Raw genomic sequence first — 19589 nt, 5'->3', positions numbered from 1 at the left:
GTGGAGGTCCATGGAGGACCTTTAACCCCTAGTGGAGATCCTTTAACCCCTAGTGGAGGTCCTTTAACCCCTAGTGGAGGTCCTTTAACCCCTAGTGGAGGTCCTTTAACCCCTAGTGGAGGTCCTTTAACCCCTAGTGGAGGTCCTTTAACCCCTAGTGGAGGTCCTTTAACCCCTAGTGTGTGGAGTACCTTGGCGATGTGGTAGTGTTGTCTGGCCAGCTCTGACTCTCCTCCCTGCTTGGCGTGGAGGGCTGCCAGCTTATACTCCCTCTGTCTGTTTAGAACACACTGCTTCAACTCTACAGAGAGAGAGGGGAGGAGGGAGAGAGGAGGGTGGGAGGAGGGAGAGAGAGAAGGGAGGAGGGAGAGAGAGGAGGGAGAGTAGAGGGAGAGAGAGAATGATATAACAACCAGAATGTTCCAGGGGACTGCGGTGACATTAGGGGACTGCGGTAACATTTACAGGCTGGTGTCTGTCTTCATTCAAGCTGGTATCTGTCTTCAAAAATGTGTGTGTGTGATCTACCTGAGTGCCGTGCGTCTGGTTGAATGGGGGTGAGGGGGGAGATTGCAGGCGTATCCGGGGTAACGGCAGTGTGTTTCTGAGGGGGGACCAGGAGGCGGGGCTTAGGAGGCGGGGCAACAGGCGGAGCCTCCCTCAGAGGCTTCTGATTGGTGAACGGGGAGGGTGTCAGCACTGAGGTAAGCGCCCCCCGCTCTTTGATTGGTTCAGGTTGCTGCATGGGGGCTGGGGCAGGCTTTCCACCTGTGGAGACAGGAGGCGGGATTTCCTCTTCATTGATCGGTTTTCCTTTCTTTGCTGACGTCATCATGGACTGCAACGTCTAGGGGGAGACGACAAGCAAGCAAACATACAATTCAGCTGACTGGAAAAGTAGACCTTCACATGTCGAATCACAGGTTTACATATGGCTAGATGAATCTGGGATAATTCATGTTCCTGGAGCCGTAGCGCCTCATAGGATTGCTGATCTAGGATCAGGTCCATCCTGTCCAGTAATCTTGTTCATTATAATCTTAAGGGAAAAACTGGTCATAGATCAGCACTCCTACTCTGAGACACATCATCATACAACCAGCCTATAGTCTCTGGCTCACCTTCAATCCGCGGTCGTATCTGCGAGCCTTGCTGGTCTCCCCCTCTGCATTGGCGTTGGAGATGGCTGTCTGGTACATGTCCATGCGTTCAGCCAGGCAGGCCTCCAGCCCGGTTGTACCACTAGGAGTGCTGGGGGTGGAGCGGGGGGTGGAGTTAGAGCTGGGAGGGGTGGCAGGTTTCTGAACCTCTTCATCATCGTCGTCCTCCAACACCTCATTCAGCTCAGCCTGGGGATGGATAAAGACACAAATGCATAAAACGCACACAGATAGAGAGAGAGACACACACACACACACACACACACACACACACATTAGGAAAAGTGTTGCCATTGGGAATGAAACAACAACAGACAGGAGGAAGATGAAGGACAAGAGGAGTGTGAACATGGTGGATACCAGGAGATCATCATCATCCTCCAGATCATCATCATCATCATCATCATCAAGGTCCTTCATACACAGAGCCGCCATACGCTCAATGTCAGCCATGGGAACTGGAGCTGTGGAGAGGCAGGCAGGCAGGTCAGACACACACAGGCACACACAGACACACACAGACACACACAGACACACACAGGTATCAACCCGGTTCTAGTGGTAGGGTCTGTGGAAGTTATTTCTTACAAGATCGGGAGAAGATAATGGGTGAGGATGATGATGATGAATAGGATGATCCTCACCTTTTCCTCTCCCTTTCGTCCCCTGGGACCCGCCCATCAGAGCCAGTAGCTCTGCCTCCAGCTCTTTTTCATTTCCTCCTCCATCCATCCCTCCATCCGGAGACAGATCCAGGAGCAGCCCCATCTTAGAGAGACAAAGAGAGGGAGAAAGAAAGAGAATTGAAAACGCAAATGACTAGTGTTATCAATGACAACTTGACTTACAGTTATCAATGATAATTCATTATCAAATCAATGATCAAAATGAGGTTACCTGTTTGGCTCGCGCTGCCCCCTGTCCCCTGGGCGGGGGGTTCCGACTGTGACTCATGGAGAGAACCTTGTCAACTGACCTGTGCCACAACTACAACAACACAGTAGAACCAAATAGACATATTGTAACATCTGGCAAATAGTTCCAGTAGTTAGCTATATTCAGCTTTTATCGTACACGTATTGACAGACAAAAATGGACAGCTAGTTACAGGACTTTGTTGAATTTACACTGCATTTACCTAGTTGAATAACGTTACATTTCATTGATATCATGGCTGGTAATAACACATTCGTTGACTGCTCACGTTTTGAGTCGGTCTCTGACAACGCCTAGCAACAAATTAGTAGTGACGTTAGCTAGCTATCAACAGCAAATTCATAGTATCATTCATGGCACAAATGTTGTTTATCCTCCTTCATAGTTGGGCAGCTCTGACTTGTAGTAGTTAGCTTGTTAACTAGCTAACGTTAGCTTGCTAGAAGCTGCCATGTCAATTGTAAACATTGCCACTAAAAGCGTTGTTTTACCTTGTCATACGTTATCCACGGACCATATGTTGAGCGCTTTCTTAGTTCATACGACGACTGATCATTTCAAAAACATATGAGAGAACGCTAGTCACGTATAAATTACTGCTAGTTAGAGAGCTATTAAAACCACGAAAAGGTGTGTACATTGGCTACTTCCTACTTCCTGCATTGGGTAACCATTGGCAACGCGACTACCTTGCTTTACGGCGTTTGAAGGACACGCCCAGAAATCGCTGAAAAATATTCTAACAAGTGTCTAGCTGTAAGGTCCAGTCAAAGTTATGTGTAAAAATCTCATGTTCGTAACTGAACATTAGATGTGTTTTAATCTTAGCAAGCCAGTTGTACTTGGTATGCACTGTAGCTATATGTTTCAGTGAGAGTGTCAAAAGTTTGATAGCTAGCTAGCAAGAGAGACCACTCACAATCCGTCTTGATCTGCACTGCCAGGTAGGCTAGCTAGCTACCTACAGTTGTGACCAGACCAAGAGCTTGAAGAGAAACTAAAATCCACCATCAAAATTCAAAAGTATTAGCTAGATAGATGTTATTGGCTAGTTGTCTTTGTTTTGAATGAGATGCTTTGCCAGTGTCATGATATCTGATATAATTGGCAAATCATTGTTAGCTAACTTAGCCAACTGACACTTTGTCTCTGTTTTGTTTTTGCATGGCATTTGAAGAGCTAGCTTGGGAGGATGACCAAAAAACGAACGCAAACCACAAGTAAGACTGAAATAGCCCCCGTTAAATTCACATCAACTGTATATTGGGGTTTAAATGATCTCCAATGCTTTCATTGGTTGAAATCAATCATTCCTAAAGTGAATACCTGGACATAAAACTTTCGTCCAACATAGTTGAATTTATCTGAGATTTTTATTTTACCAGGTAAGTCGACTGAGAACACATTCTCAGTTTCAGCAACAACCTGGGAAATAGTTACAGGGATGAATGAGCCAATTGGAAGCTAGGGATGATTAGGTGACCATGATGTTATGAGGGTCAGATTGGGAATGTAGCCAGGACACCAGGGTTAACACCCCTAGTCTAACAATAAGTGCCATGGGATCTTTTAGTGACCACAGAGAGTCAGAACCCCCATTTAACGACCCATCCAAAAGACAGCACCCTACACAGGGCAATGCCCCCAATTACTGCCCAATATTTTTGGGGACAAGAGGAAAGAGTGCCTCCTACTGGCCCTCCAACACCACTTCCAGCAGCATCTGGTCTCCAATCCAGGACCAAACCTGCTTAGCATCAGAAGCAAGCCAGCTGTGGGATGCAGGGTGGAATGCTGCTGACAAGATATGGAAAAACAAAGTGAAAGGTTGCCAGTCCACCTGTTTGCTTGCTAATGTATGTGTGAAAGAAAGGACATTTCCTTAGCATAAAGTTGACATTTTCTCTCCAGGTTTCACACCTCCCCAGCCTAGGTCACTCAGGTCAAGGAAGAGAAAGTGCAGTGATGAGTCAGAGGAGAGCGCCCCCTCTGGAGAGGCAGTGGAAGCACAGCCCTCACACCTAGAGCAGGTAGCCAACAGAAGTTCCATTTGCTGGTTGAGCGTTTGTCAGTTACAATTCAAATGTTGCTATGTTCTAACTGATTCCTCCTCCTCTGCTGTGTGCAGCAGGACACTGAGGGAACAGTGTTAAACACCACCTCTCCTCCTAAAGATCCCCACTGCCCTCTGACGGCCTGTACTACTCATCCATCTCAGCAGGCTAACAAAGCGGGAGATACCACTGCACCCAAGCAAGAGGGTGATCCAGTGGAGGAAAGTCCGGTTGTGCCTGGCTTCGAGGGAGAACAGGCCATTGGAAGGGCTGTGGAGGGGGCGGGCACAGAGGAGTCAGTTCCAACCAATCAGGATGGTGGAGATAGTCCACAGGAAGACCATAGTGTGGAGTCCTCTGTCAAAGATGACGAGGGTAGAGAAGAAGAAGACATCAAGACACAGAGTTTCCTCAGCTTCCCCCCACACCCACTGACTGTAGCACAGCCCCAGCCTTCCCTGCTTCCCTCCAAGGAGGTCAACGTTGGGGACGGGGACAGTCAAACCGACAATGAAGAGGAGCTCGACAGTGAACAGCAGGAGGCTATAGATGACAGAGGTGTTTGTCTGGGTGGTGGGAGGGAGGGTCCACCAGTGGAGGAGGACAGATCTGTGGAAGAACCAGTGAAGAAGAGGAGAAGGAGAATGGGGATGTGTGGTCTGGGAGAGAGAGAGAGGGAGAGGAGGAGAGGAATAGAGGAGCAGTGGCAGAAGGAAAGAAAGAGTGTGACGGAAGGAGGGAGGGAGGGAGAAGAGATGGTGCTGGTGAGGAAAGCGGAGGAGGAGAAAGTGGAGAAAGAGAGAGAGGAGGACATCGGGCAGAGTGGTGATAGTGGTGATGGTTGTGCCAACCTGGTGGCTGTAGAGGGAACTACAGCAGCATCATCCTCTGATCCGTCCCTCCTTTCATTCATCCCTCCGCCCGCTCCTCCGGGGAGTACCACTGAGCAGGGGAACAAAGAGAAAGAAGAGGAGAAGGAAGAGGGGGAGAAGTTAGATGAGGAGCAGCTTCAGTCAGGGGGAGAGGCCAGCCATGCAGACCCCAGCGAAGTAGCTTATTCTGGGACAGAGCAGGTCACAGGAGAGGGTCTCCGGACTGGCCTGGAGGTGGACCCACTGGGCAGTGAGCAGCCTGTGGTGTTGGTGGAAGAAGAGCTAGACACAGAGGGGGTTGTGGAGAAGAACCAGGAAGGGGACAGGGGGGGCTGTGGGTCTAATGAGCCAGAGGAGAGCCCCCCTAGGGCCCCTACACCATCCTCCACCACCACCCCTACCTCTATCCCTCTGGAGGCTGGGGCAGAGAGGGAGCACCACGGAGAGGTTCAGAGCTCACCTACCCAGAGAGAGAGGGGGGCTGAAGATGGGGCAGGGACTGGGACTGTGGCTGACCCCCGGGCACTCATTCTGGTGCCGGCTGACAGAGGGGAGTCCACCATGTCTCCCCCCACAGAGCCAAGTCCTGGAAGGGAGGGGCACAACCAGGCTGCAGTGACACCTGGTGGTTTGGAGGAGAACAACCATGTGAGTGTTTTTGTTGACGTCTTTGTTTGTTTGTTTGTTTGAGTCCTGATTGTTTGTGTATTTCAGTCCACCACCCCAGACCTGACCAGAGACGATGATGCTGCTGCTGTCGTTGACCCGTTTGGAGGGCTGGCTCTGGACTACGTGTCTGACTCTCAACTCAACACCATCACTCTGACGTGAGAGAAGGGGGGAGGAAGGAGGGGGGGGGGTGGAGATGCAGGCATGAGGGGAGGAGAGAAGTGCTGATATACAGATGTGGGGGCAGGTAGATGAGGAAATGACAAAGGAAAAGTGAGAGAGAGAGAGACGGGAAGGAGGGATGGGAGAGTGAGAGAGAGGGATGATAAGGAGAGATGGGAGAGTGAGAGATAGAGGGACGAGAAGGAGAGATGGGAGAGTGAGACAGAGGGACGAGAAGGAGGGATGGTAAAGGAAGAGTGGGAGAGAGATGAGAGTAGATGAAGGGATATCTCCACCTCCTCCATCTTTACCTCTGGGCCAGGAGACAGAGATGAGAGTAGATGAAGGGATATCTCTATCTCCTCCATCTTTACCTCTGGGCCTGGAGACAGAGATGAGAGTAGATGAAGGGATATCTTCATCTCCTCCATCTTTACCTCTGGGCCAGGAGACAGAGATGAGAGTAGATGAAGGGATATCTCCACCTCCTCCATCTTTACCTCTGGGCCAGGAGACAGAGATGAGAGTAGATGAAGGGATATCTCCACCTCCTCCATCTTTACCTCTGGGCCAGGAGACAGAGATGAGAGTAGATGAAGGGATATCTCCATCTCCTCCATCTTTACCTCTGGGTCTGTAGACAGAGATGAGAGTAGATGAAGGGATATCTCCACCTCCTCCATCTTTACCTCTGGGCCAGGAGACAGAGATGAGAGTAGATGAAGGGATATCTCCATCTCCTCCATCTTTACCTCTGGGTCTGTAGACAGAGATGAGAGTAGATGAAGGGATATCTCCATCTTTACCTCTGGGTCTGAAGACAGAGATGAGAGTAGATGAAGGGATATCTCCACCTCCTTCATCTTTACCTCTGGGTCTGGAGACAGAGATGAGAGTAGATGAAGGGATATCTCCATCTCCTCCATCTTTACCTCTGGGCCTGGAGACAGAGATGAGAGTAGATGAAGGGATATCTCCATCTTTACCTCTGGGTCTGGAGACAGAGATGAGAGTAGATGAAGGGATATCTCCATCTTTACCTCTGGGTCTGGAGACAGAGATGAGAGTAGATGAAGGGATATCTTCATCTTTACCTCTGGGTCTGGAGACAGAGATGAGAGTAGATGAAGGGATATCTTCATCTTTACCTCTGGGTCTGGAGACAGAGATGAGAGTAGATGAAGGGATATCTCCATCTTTACCTCTGGGTCTGGAGACAGACAGTAGTTGTGTTTTCTCACCGTTCTAAACTAACATCAGAGAAGATCCCCTGCCGGGTCACTACTTCTACATCATCTGCTGCATGCCTCTCAAATAGCACCCTATGATATTTGTGCGTCTGTAAATTTCTTGATGTAGTCATTGCGTGCTATGAATATGGGACCAAATACTTCACTTTTTACTACTTTAATACAGACACTACATGACCAAAAGTATGTGGACACCTGCTCGTCGTGCATCTAATTCCACAATCATGGGCATTAATATGGAGTTGGTCCCCCCTTTGCTGCTATAACAGCCTCTACTCTTCTGGGAAGGCTTTCCACTAGATGTTGGAACATTGTTGCAGGGATTTGCTTCCATTTAGCAAGAAGAGCATTAGTGAGGTCGGGCACTGATGTTGGGCGATTAGGCCTGGCTCGCAATCGGCCTTCCAATTCATCCCAAAGGTGTTCGATGGGGTTGAGGTCAGGGCTCTGTGCAGGCCAGTCAAGTTCTTCCACACCAATCTCGGGAAACCATTTCTTTAGCTGAATCCACTAATCTGAAGGGGTGTTCACATGCTTTTGTATATATAGTGTATATAAGTGAATTTGTCCAAATACTTTTGGTCCCCTAAAATGTGGGGGCTGTGTAAAAAAAGTGCTGGTATTTCTGAACGGTTCCCCCGATATGCATGAAAATACCCTCAAATGAAAGCTGACCGTCTGCACTTTAACCTCATAGTCTTTGTATCATCTCAAATCCCAAAGTGCTGGAGTACAGAGCCAAAAATGATCACTGTCAACAGATGAAAGAGATGTAATGACAAACCAATCAGATAGCTAGAAAAAATGTGTTTGCCAAAGGTGAACAGTTGTGAACGATTGTCCTGAGAGCAAATCATTGTTTCTATCTGGAACAGCGGTTCCTTTTCTGTTCCTGAGAGCAAATCATTGTTTCTATCTGGAACAGCGGTTCCTTTTCTGTTCCTGAGAGCAGATCATTGTTTCTATCTGGAACAGCGGTTCCTTTTCTGTTCCTGAGAGCAGATCATTGTTTCTATCTGGAACAGCGGTTCCTTTTCTGTTCCTGAGAGCAGATCATTGTTTCTATCTGGAACAGCGGTTCCTTTTCTGTTCCTGAGAGCAGATCAGTCAAACGCTTTTGAGGACCATCTTTCACAGGGTCGCATCATTTATTTAACATAAACTATATTTGCTGTCAAATGTAGTACATTTTAGCAGTAAACGTAATACATTAAAGGCCTATTATAAACTGTTAGCATTGTGAAAAGTCATGTCAAATGGCTTATAACACCGTTAATAACCTCATCTATTATTCTTTTTGGAAGATTGTTGTATTTTTATCCCCCCAAAATTGCGGACCACCTGCAGTACCCAGCGATAACCACTGACCTAGATATTTCATCTTGTTTCAGGAACATTACTGGTCAGTTACATTTATCCATCTTCCTAGAACCAGTACACTATTTTAGAACTTTGTATTCACATGTTTTGAAGCCTACGATGAACCCCTATTCCCTATATAGTGCACATGTGGCCCTGGTCAAAAGTAGTACATTATATAGGGAATGGTGCCATTCTCTGTCTCTCTCTTCCCCTTAACTAGTGAGAAAGAGGAAGAGGAGAAAGATGAAGGGCATGAAGACGCTACAGAACTGGTCTGTGGCCTGATCAGAGAACTCTCCTACCTAAAGTGAGTCTTTTCCCTCCTCTCCCTCCATCCTTCTACTTCTTCACCACTTTCTCCTAGTGATGACCTTTGACCTAATGAACTTTAGAAGTCAGCCTGATCCGCCCCACAGATCTCTGAGCTCTGATTGGCTACATGGCTGTCTGCTCAGATAGACACAGATTAGGATCTCTCCTCCTTAGTTAACACAGGAGAGGAATCGAACAGGGGATGAGGTTCTGAACTCTGCTGTTAGCTGTGTCACATGTTCCTCTCCCTCCTTCACTACTGTTAGCTGTGTCACATGTTCCTCTCCCTCCTCCTTCACTGTTGTTAGCTGTGTCACGTGTTCCTCTCCCTCCTTCACTACTGTTAGCTGTGCCATGTGTTCCTCTCCCTCCTCCTTCACTGCTGTTAGCTGTACCATGTGTTCCTCTCTCTCCCCCTTCACTACTGTTAGCTGTGTCACGTGTTCCTCTCTCTCCTCCTTCACTGTTGTTAGCTGTGTCACGTGTTCCTCTCCCTCCTTCACTACTGTTAGCTGTGCCATGTGTTCCTCTCTCTCCTCCTTCACTGCGGTTAGCTGTGTCACGTGTTCCTCTCTCTCCTCCTTTACTACTGTTAGCTGTGCCATGTGTTCCTCTTTCTCCTCCTTCACTGCTGTTAGCTGTGTCATGTGTTCCTCTCTCTCCTCCTTCACTGCTGTTAGCTGTGCCACGTGTTCCTCTCCCTCCTCCTTCACTACTGTTAGCTGTACCATGTGTTCCTCTCTTTCCTCCTTCACTACTGTTAGCTGTGTCACGTGTCCCTCTCCCTCGTCTCCTTCACTACTGTTAGCTGTACCACATGTTCCTCTCTCTCCTCCTTCACTGCTGTTAGCTGTACCATGTGTTCCTCTTCCTCCTCTCCTTCACTGCTGTTAGCTGTACCATGTGTTCCTCTCTCTCCTCCTTCACTACTGTTAGCTGTGTCACGTGTTCCTCTCTCTCCTCCTTCACTACTGTTAGCTGTGTCACGTGTACCTCTCTCTCCTCCTTCACTACTGTTAGCTGTACCATGTGTTCCTCTCCTTCCTCCTTCACTACTGTTAGCTGTGCCACGTGTTCCTCTCCCTCCTCCTTCACTACTGTTAGCTGTACCATGTGTTCCTCTCTTTCCTCCTTCACTACTGTTAGCTGTGTCACGTGTTCCTCTCCCTCGTCTCCTTCACTACTGTTAGCTGTACCACGTGTTCCTCTCTCTCCTCCTTCACTCCTGTTAGCTGTACCACGTGTTCCTCTCCCTCCTCTCCTTCACTACTGTTAGCTGTACCATGTGTTCCTCTCTCTCCTCCTTCACTACTGTTAGCTGTGTCACGTGTACCTCTCTCTCCTCCTTCACTACTGTTAGCTGTACCATGTGTTCCTCTCCCTCCTCTCCTTCACTGCTGTTAGCTGTGCCATGTGTTCCTCTCCCTCCTCCTTCACTACTGTTAGCTGTACCATGTGTTCCTCTCTCTCCTCCTTCACTGCTGTTAGCTGTGTCACGTGTTCCTCTCTCTCCTCCTTCACTGCTGTTAGCTGTGTCACATGTTCCTCTCCCTCCTCTCCTTCACTACTGTTAGCTGTACCATGTGTTCCTCTCCCTCCTCTCCTTCACTACTGTTAGCTGTGTCACGTGTACCTCTCTCTCCTCCTTCACTACTGTTAGCTGTACCATGTGTTCCTCTCCCTCCTCTCCTTCACTGCTGTTAGCAGTACCATGTGTTCCTCTCTCCTCCTTCACTACTGTTAGCTGTACCATGTGTTCCTCTCTCTCTCCTCCTTCACTACTGTTAGCTGTACCATGTGTTCCTCTCTCTCCTCCTTCACTGCTGTTAGCTGTGCCATGTGTTCCTCTCTCCTCCTTCACTGCTGTTAGCTGTACCATGTGTTCCTCTTCCTCCTCTCCTTCACTACTGTTAGCTGTACCATGTGTTCCTCTCTCCTCCTTCACTGCTGTTAGCTGTACCATGTGTTCCTCTCTCTCCTCCTTCACTACTGTTAGCTGTGCCATGTGTTCCTCTCCCTCCTCTTTAAGTTCTCTCACCTCAGTCCATAGAGCAGCCAGCTCTCTCAGACGGCCGTTCACCTCCACCTTCGGGCCCCCGGGTCTTGTTGGGGGGTGTTGTTATGCTGGTCTGTTTTGTGGGTTTGTTCTATCTGGATTGTGTGGACTAGCTCTCTGAGCTCCACCATGTCTCTCTCCAGCTCTGTGAATTCATCCCTCAATGATGGAGGACCGGTGCAGTTGTGGGACCTGGGCGTGTTCAGTACTGGGGGGGGGGGGGGGGGGGGTGACTATCCTCGCCTGCAGGACAGTTTGAAGGGGTGTGTTCAGTGCTGGGGGGGGGGGGGGGTGACTATCCTCGCCTGCAGGACAGTTTGAAGGGGTGTGTTCAGTGCTGGGGGGGGGGGGGGGTGACTATCCTCGTCTGCAGGACAGTTTGGAGGGGTGTGTTCAGTGCTGGGGGGGGATGACTATCCTCGTCTGCAGGACAGTTTGAAGGGGTGTGTTCAGTGCTGGCGGGGTGGGGGGTGGGGGGTGACTATCCTCGTCTGCAGGACAGTTTGAAGGGGTGTGTTCAGACTGACCCAGGATGGGGGAGTCGTCACAGGGAGAGATCTTGTCCTGCTATACTCTCTCTTTGATCTCTCTCTCAATTCAATTTCAATTCAATTCCAAGGGCAGTATTGGCATAGGAAACATATGTTTACATTGCCTAAAGCAATCTCACACCTCTCAAGATCAAACCAACCACATTTGCATGACAGTGGTGATCAGGTGTTTTGTAAGTAGAAGTAAAAACAGACAAATAGCAACTGAAAATAATATCACTCTCTCCCAATGCATCTCTTCCTCCCTCCCCTATCCTTCTCTTTTCTCTCCCTCTTTTCTTTCCTCCCTCCATCTCTATCTCTCCCTCCTTCATCCCTTTCTCTTTCAGTCGGGTCGTGATGGCTACCCATCGGGAGCTAGAGTCTCTTCGCCGTGGCAACAAGACAACGAGGCCTCCTCCACGCCGCGTCTTCCCCCCACGACGCTCTGAGATCTAGACTGCCTCCCAAATAGCACCCTATTCCCTATATAGTGCCCTACTTTTGACCTGGGTCCATAGACACTATATAAGAAATAAGGCTCTGGTCAACAGTAGTACACTATATAGGAAACAAGGTGCCATTTGGGACCTACAGCGAACCATCATCGCAACGCCCCCAAAGGCTCATGGGAAACAGTCTTCACATAGCGGAGGCTCACTTGAAGTTATTTTGTATTTATGTTTTGACTTGAAAACTCAAGATCAGTTTGAGAACAATGATCCAAAGTATCAACTCAGATTAGAACTGAATGTTTGTCAAGTTATATGGACACAACGTTATAATAATAAAGACGGTATAATACCATTTAAGGGTTATTTTCTTCTCCTCTGTCTTTCCTAATGCTGAGGACATCAGTTTGGAACAGTATGTAGTTACTGTGTTTTGTAGAATGTGTTATAAATAAATCATTACTAAGGTGAATCTTTGGTTATTGTACATCTCCTCATCTCAGTCGTGGCTCTATGAAACATGTTGCTTTTATAACTAACCAGTCTAAAAAGATTCCCAGCATAAAGATCACCTTTACCACTAAGATCTAAAGTCCACCTGTAGACAATGCCCTATATAGTGCACTACTTTAGACCACAGCCCTATATTATGCACTACTTTAGACCACAGTCCTATATAGTGCACTACTTTAGACCACAGGCCTATATTGTGCACTACCAGCATAGCATAGGAGAGCTAGGAACACAAGCATTTTGCAACACCCGCAATAACATCTGCTAAATATGTGTATGTGACCAATAACATCTGCTAAATATGTGTATGTGACCAATAACATCTGCTAAATATGTGTATGTGACCAATAACATCTGCTAAATATGTGTATGTGACCAATAAAATGTGATTTATTTCATTTGCCGAACAAGGCCGAAAGTAACCTCCCCTGAAGCCGATTGTGTTGACGAGCTGGAACGCGGTCTGTATTACATTGGGTTGAAAGTTGCGGATGCACAGCACTGATCTTGGGTCAGTTTTCCATTATTTTCTGGTCGGCTTGGGGAGAGAAAGCTGATCCTAGTTAAGTTACTACACTACCGTTCAAATGTTTGGGGTCATTTAGAAATGTCCTTGTTTTTGAAAGGAAAGCACATTTTTGTGTCCGTTAAAATAACATCAAATTGATCAGAAATACAGTGTAGACATTGATAATTATAGAGCATTGGTTAAATGAGGACATTCATACTATGGAAGAGTGGAGCGGTAGACTGAAAGAACTGTATTTAATGGAAAAGATCCCCTACAACATAAAACTGCTGACAGATTTAGTCTACTTGAAAAGGATGGGAACCGCTCGTTGTAAATAATATTGTGTAGACACGACTCCGTCTCAAAGCAACCAAACATATGATAATTGTATATATATATATTATTTTATTATTATTACTTTAGTTTCTTCGTTGTAAAGTTATCTTGTTTATTGTATAGCCTACTTGTTGGTGTCTCAGACGACCCGAACCTTAATAATAATCCCACACTTACGTCACAGACAATAATTCTACTAGTTGACTGGACGGACACACAGCGGGATACTGACACTCAGTCCGCAGTGGTCGGGAATGCGTTTTGGGTGCTGGACACACCGCGAACTAGCCCCTACTGTTGTCGATCACACATACTAATGCCACGTTCACGTGCAAATGGAGTTATCGGAAATACCTAGTTCCGATTGGGAAGTTTCACTTGAATAACCCTAAAAATTGGAATTACAACGGGAAACATTGAAAATGTTGTTGTCAATCTATTGGTTAATGAATTGTTCCGACTTGAAAAGAACTTGACCATAATCATGTCGGAGTTACGACTTCCCATTGTCCAGTGTCCCAGGAGAATATGAAGCCAGCATTATACACCATTCATGTAATAGTCAGTACTTGGAAACTGACATTTCTGACTCGCTAACATGATTGACACCGTAATAATCATAATGAAACGGCCTCGGAAGAGCCACAAGTGTCAACAAACATAATTCATTATTTTACATTAACCTGCTTAACTTGTATTAAATGCATTATGAAGAAAATTGTGATTTAGGCTCCACGAAATATGAAATGGGTAATGAAGAATATCGTGTACTGTTGCCTTCACGAAAAAAAGGGCTTTTCTGACTACAAGTGCACCAGTTTCCCAAAGTATTAAGCGAAATCAAACATAGAAAACAGCAGTGGCATTAATAAAAATGTTTTTCCCACGGATTAAGTCGCACATAAATGTATGTCTTTTCTCACAAATTCTGATCAGAAAGTCTCCTCAGAAAAATCGAAAACAGTATATATAGCAGTGCAAACACCTTTTATAAAACGGGATTAAATAAATACAACATTAAGGTATATTCATAACGTTCATTAATGAAGAAAAAATAGAAATGTAGGCTATCGTGTTTAAATTCTTGTCTTTTCTCACGAATTAAGCCACAAAACAACATGCTGAAATACATTATGTACATGCACGAATTGAATGTGAGATTGTGTTGTCAAATTGGCCTGAACCGGTTGAGTGACCATTTACAATTTATTTACAATAAATTTACAGAATAATAGCAAACCACTCAATTCAATTGGGCACACGTCAATTCACGGGAGACTGCCAGGGTTGGGTCACTAACCTTGATTTACAGAACAGTGATGATTAATGGCCCATCTCAGGTTCCTATACAACAATGGGTTGATGACTGTCCATCTGTGGAGCATTCTAGAAGGACTGGGCTGATCCAGAAAGCTGGTTACGTGTCTGGTACTTCCCTACTTAGTCTGTTAATTTGGGAGGTAAAGATTGCCTATTGACAAGATTGAAACGGTATCTGTTTCCTTACATCAGTGTTTCCCAACTCCAGTCCCCCAACAGCACACATCGTTGTTGTAGCTCCACGTGGAAAAAGTACCCACTTGTCAAACTTGAGTAAAAGTAAAGATACCTTAATATGAAATGACTCAAGTATAAGTGAATGTCACACGGTAAAATACTACTTGAGTAAAAGTCTAAAAGTAAATGGTTTAAAATATACTTAAATATCTAAAGTAAATGTAATTGCTAAAATATACTTAGGTATCAAAAGTAAAAAGTAAAGCAAACCAGATGGCACCTTTGTGTTGTTCTTTATTAATTTCCAGATGGCCAGGGACACACTCCAACACTCAGACATCATTTATAAACGAAGCATGTGTTTAGTGAGTCGGCCCGATCAGATGCAGTAGGGATGTTCTCTTGATAAGTGTGAATTAAACAATTGTCGTGTCCTGATAAGCATTCAAAATGTAAAGAATAGTTTTGGGTATCAGGGAAAATGTACGGAGTAAAAAGTACATCATTTTCTTTAGGAATGTAGTGAAGTAAAAGGAAAAACCTTCATTTAATTAGGCATATCAATTAAGAACAAATTCATCTTTACAATGACGGCCAAACCCGGACGACGCTGGGCCAATTGTGCGATACCCTATGGGACTCCCAATCACGGCCGGTTGAGATACAGCCTGGATTCGAATCAAGGTGTCTGTAGTGACGCCTCAAGCAAAGAGCTGCAGTGCCTTAGACCGCTGCGACACTCGGAAGCCCAAGAAAAGTCCAGATAACCCCAAAACTACTTAATTAGTACTTTCAAGTATTTCACTAAAGTACTTTACGCCAATGGGCGAGACATAGACAGAGCTGTAGGTGGTTTCGACCAGGGGACAATGGTGCTCGTTGGCGGCTTGGGCCCCGGTGGCCCCGCAGAGAGGGCAGACATACAGCCGCAGGTACGGGCACATCATGTCCCCATCCTGGCCCGTTGTGTTTGCAGAAGCTGCAGAACTTGCGCTCAGGTGATGGCACCTCCTCCGGTGTGTTTCTCCCACTCTGGCCCCAGGTGCCAGCGGGGGATCTGGACGCTGCTGTAGGGGGCTCGGGACCCTCGGTGCTGCTCGGCCATAAAGGAGCGTCTTCGTGCAAGAGGTCGATTTCTGAATCCAGAGGTTCCATTTCGTGCCATAAGGGTGGTGTCGCCACAGGTGTTATCGGTGACAGCAAGGCTCGCGGCCGAAACTCTTCAAATTCCACCATGGTCGAGCATATCCCGGAGTCATGACCCTCAACGGTTGACGGTTCTGATGTGAAGTTTCCTAACTTCATCTCCCGCAATAGGTCAGCCAGCTTCAAGTAGTCCCGCCACGGTTCGAAACTCTTGTTTTCTGACTCCGTGTAAGGCGGTAGGTCTATGAGTTGACAAATCATAGCGCTCATTCTCACACTTGTATATTTTATAGCCCAAAAGACTAGTGTCTGATAACGATCAGAATGTACCAGAATAAAGAATGCTGGGTCTAAACTGACAACTCAACTGAAGGCAAATTTGACAACGTTCATGTTTTAACCTGTCGGTGTTTTGTTAAACAGCCAATCAGATGGCGTTGTGCGGAGTCCGTGGCACTTTACAAAGCCAATCAAATGGTTTCAAACTGACAACTGCTAAATTGGCCATTTTAGAAGATCGACTGTTTGGGATACAATTTTACACCTCAACAATATTAAAAACTTCAAATATAACTGTTTAATCTATTCTATGTTCTAAATTGATAAGACTTGTAATTCTTAGTTATAGGAAGCTGTTTGATAATAGCCTATTTTAATAAGAAAATATCAGTAAAATAACTGTTAAAATTCAAAACTGCTTTTTAAAATATTTATTTTATTTCACCTTTATTTAACCAGATAAGCCAGTTGAGAACAAGTTCTCATTTACAACTGCGACCTGGCCAAGATAAAGCAAAGCAGTGCGACACAAACAACACCACAGAGTTACACGTGGAATAAACAAGCGTACAGTCAATAACACAATAGAAAAAAGTCTATATACAGTGAACTTCCTTGCTGTTCACTATGCTTCGACGTCCTTGCTGTTCACTATGCTTCGACGTCCTTGCTGTTAACTACGACCAAAACGATTTTAATACACAATGGAAATGACAAAGGAACAACAACTGAAACAGACAATATTATAAAACATACAATGGAAACTACATAAACAGCCATCCTACTGAAATGACCAGTCCAGGCAGGGACGGGGACGGGAGTTGGGGGAGTCGGGGTTTGGAGAGAGGGATGGGGACGGAGGGGAATACCGGGATTGGAGGAATGGGGAGATGGAGGAATTTAGTTACAGTCAAATAAATACACACGCAACAATCTACACAAAAGTCCATCTGTTATCATATAAGATCAATGATTACCTCATTCACCGATATTGATTTTCCCTTTGGGGTGATTAATAAAGTTACGTTGAAATCCATCGAATTGAAGAAAGACGGCAAAGAAGGAAGAATTGAAACAGTTTAGTAATGAGGTCTGCGTCTTAAATGACACTCCATTCCCATCCCAAGTATCAACCCAGATTTGAACTGAAAGTGTGTGAAGTTATATGGGCCCAACCTTATAATGATAATGCAGGTCTATAAATCACATTTTATTGTGTCACATACACATATTTATCAAATGTTATTGTGGGTGTAGTGAAATGCTTGTGTACCTAGCTCCAACAGTGCAGTAGTATCTAACTATTCACAACAATACACACAAATCTAAAATTAAAATAATGGAATGAAGAAATATAGAAATATTATGCTGAGCAATGTCGGAGTGGCATTGACTACAATACAGTAGAATAGAATATAGTATATACGTATGAGATGAGTAAAGCAGCATGTAAACATTATTAAAGTGATTAATGTTCCATTATTAAAGTAGCCAGTGATTCCATGTCTGTGTATATAGTGCAGCAGCCTCTAACGTGCAGGGTTGAACTGGCATAAAAAGCTACCACCCGGTTTAAGGGTGGACAGTTTAAGGGTTATTTTCTTCTCCTCTGTCTTTCCTAATGCCGAGGACATCAGTTTGGAACAGTATGTAGTTACTGTGTTTTGTAGAATGTGTTATAAATAAATCATTACTAAGGTGAATCTTTGGTTATTGTACATCTCCTCATCTCAGTCGTGGCTCTATGAAACATGTTGCTTTTACAACTAACCAGTCTAAAAAGATTCCCAGCATAAAGATCACCTTTACCACTAAGATCTAAAGTCCACCTGTAGACAATGCCCTATATAGTGCACTACTTTAGACCACAGGCCTATATTGTGCACTACCAGCATAGCATAGGAGAGCTAAGAACACAAGCATTTTGCTACACCCGCAATAACATCTGCTAAATACGTGTATGTGACCAATAACATTTGCTAAATATGTGTATGTGACCAATAAAATGTAATTTATTTGATTTGCGAACAAGGCCGAAAGTAACCTCCCCTGCAGCCGATTGTGTTGACGAGCTGGAACGCGCTATGTATTACATTGGGTTGAAAGTTGCCGATGTACAGCACTGATCTTGGGTCAGATTTCAATTATTTTCTCTTCGGCTTGGGGAGAGAAAGCTGATCCTAGTTAAGTTACTGCACTACCGTTTAAAAGTTTGGGGTCAATTCGAAATGTCCTTGTTTTTGAAAGGAAAGCACATTTTTTTTGTCCGTTAAAATAACATCAAATTGTAGACATTGATAATTATAGAGCATTGGTTAAATGAGGACATTCATACTATGGAAGAGTGGAGCGGTAGACTGAAAGAACTGTATTTAATGGAAAAGATCACCTACAACATAAAACTGCAGACAGATTTAGTCTACTTGAAAAGGATGGGAACCGCTCGTTGTAAATAATATTGTGTAGACACGACTCAGTCTCAAAGCAACCAAACATACGATAATTGTATATATATATATATTATTTTATTGTTTAATCATTATTACTTTAGTTTCTTCGTTGTAAAGTTATCTTGTTTATTGTATAGCCTACTTGTTGGTGTCTCAGACGACCCGAACCTTAATAATAATCCTACACTTACGTCACAGTCAATACTTCTACTAGTTGACTGGACGGACACACAGCAGGATACTGACACAGTCCGCAGTGGTCGGGAATGCGTTTTGGGGGGGCTGGATACACCGCGAACCAGCCCCTACTGTTGTCGATCACAAATACTAATGCCAAGTTCACGTGCAATCGGAGTTATCGGAAATACCTAGTTCCGACTGAGAAGTTTCACTTGAATAACCCTAAAAATTGGAATTACAACGGGAAACATTGAAAATGTTGTTGTCAATCTATTGTCTTATGAATTGTTGCGATTTGAAAAGAACTTGAACACAATCATGTCGGAGTTAAGACTACCCATTGTCCAGTGTCCCAGGTGAATATGAAGCCAGCATTTTACACCATTCATGTGCTAGTCAGTACTTGGAAACGGACATTCTGACTCGCTAACATGATATACACCGTAATAATCACAACGAAACGGCCTCGGAAGAGCCACAAGTGTCAACCAACATAATTCATTATTTTACATGAACCTGCTTAACTTGTATTAAATGCATTAAGAAGAAAATTGTGATTTAGGCTCCACAAAATATGAAATGCGTTATGAAGAATATCCTGTACTGTTGCCTTCACGAAAAAAAGGGCCTTTCCGACTACAAGTGCACCAGTATCCCAAAGGATTAAGCGAAATCAAACATAGAAAACATCAGTGGCATTAATAAAAATGTTTTTCCCGCGGATTAAGTCGCACATAAATGTGTGTCTTTTCTCACTAATTCTGATCAGAAAGTCTGCTCAGAAAAATCGAAAGCAGTATATATAGCAATACAAACACCATTTATTAAACGGGATTAAATAAATACAACATTAAGGTATATT

The 19589-nt window shown here is 45.0% G+C and overlaps 2 protein-coding genes and 1 pseudogene across 2 annotated transcripts; 1 reads left to right on the top strand and 2 right to left on the bottom strand.

Annotated features, from left to right (window-relative positions):
* Positions 1 to 53: 53 nt before the first annotated feature.
* On the bottom strand, positions 54 to 2776 carry LOC129839239 (coiled-coil and C2 domain-containing protein 1A-like; the record flags this gene model as incomplete). The annotated part of the gene is made up of 7 exons (XM_055906548.1): positions 2588 to 2776; positions 2058 to 2147; positions 1805 to 1928; positions 1521 to 1624; positions 1122 to 1349; positions 529 to 847; positions 54 to 301 (listed from the first exon to the last, which is right to left on the bottom strand). Coding segments are annotated over exons 2-7 (1080 nt in total), but the record flags the coding sequence as incomplete, so codon positions are not given.
* Positions 2777 to 2810: 34 nt separating this feature from the next.
* On the top strand, positions 2811 to 12181 carry LOC129839627 (cyclic nucleotide-gated cation channel beta-1-like). Its single transcript, XM_055907153.1, has 7 exons — positions 2811 to 3040; positions 3274 to 3316; positions 4008 to 4126; positions 4225 to 5670; positions 5737 to 5849; positions 8686 to 8772; positions 11714 to 12181. Exons 2-7 carry the CDS (start codon positions 3289 to 3291, stop codon positions 11820 to 11822), a joined length of 1902 nt encoding a protein of 633 aa, XP_055763128.1. The 5' UTR covers positions 2811 to 3040; positions 3274 to 3288; the 3' UTR covers positions 11823 to 12181.
* Positions 12182 to 15269: 3088 nt separating this feature from the next.
* Positions 15270 to 16159, bottom strand: LOC129839117 (nanos homolog 3-like; annotated as a pseudogene).
* Between the last annotated feature and the right edge of the window lie 3430 nt (positions 16160 to 19589).

The sequence above is a fragment of the Salvelinus fontinalis genome, chromosome 40 (assembly GCF_029448725.1).
Source record: "Salvelinus fontinalis isolate EN_2023a chromosome 40, ASM2944872v1, whole genome shotgun sequence".
Taxonomy (NCBI): Eukaryota; Metazoa; Chordata; class Actinopteri; order Salmoniformes; family Salmonidae; genus Salvelinus; species Salvelinus fontinalis.
Note: the sequence above shows the minus strand (reverse complement) of the source record. Positions and strands in the feature narration are given on the sequence as shown.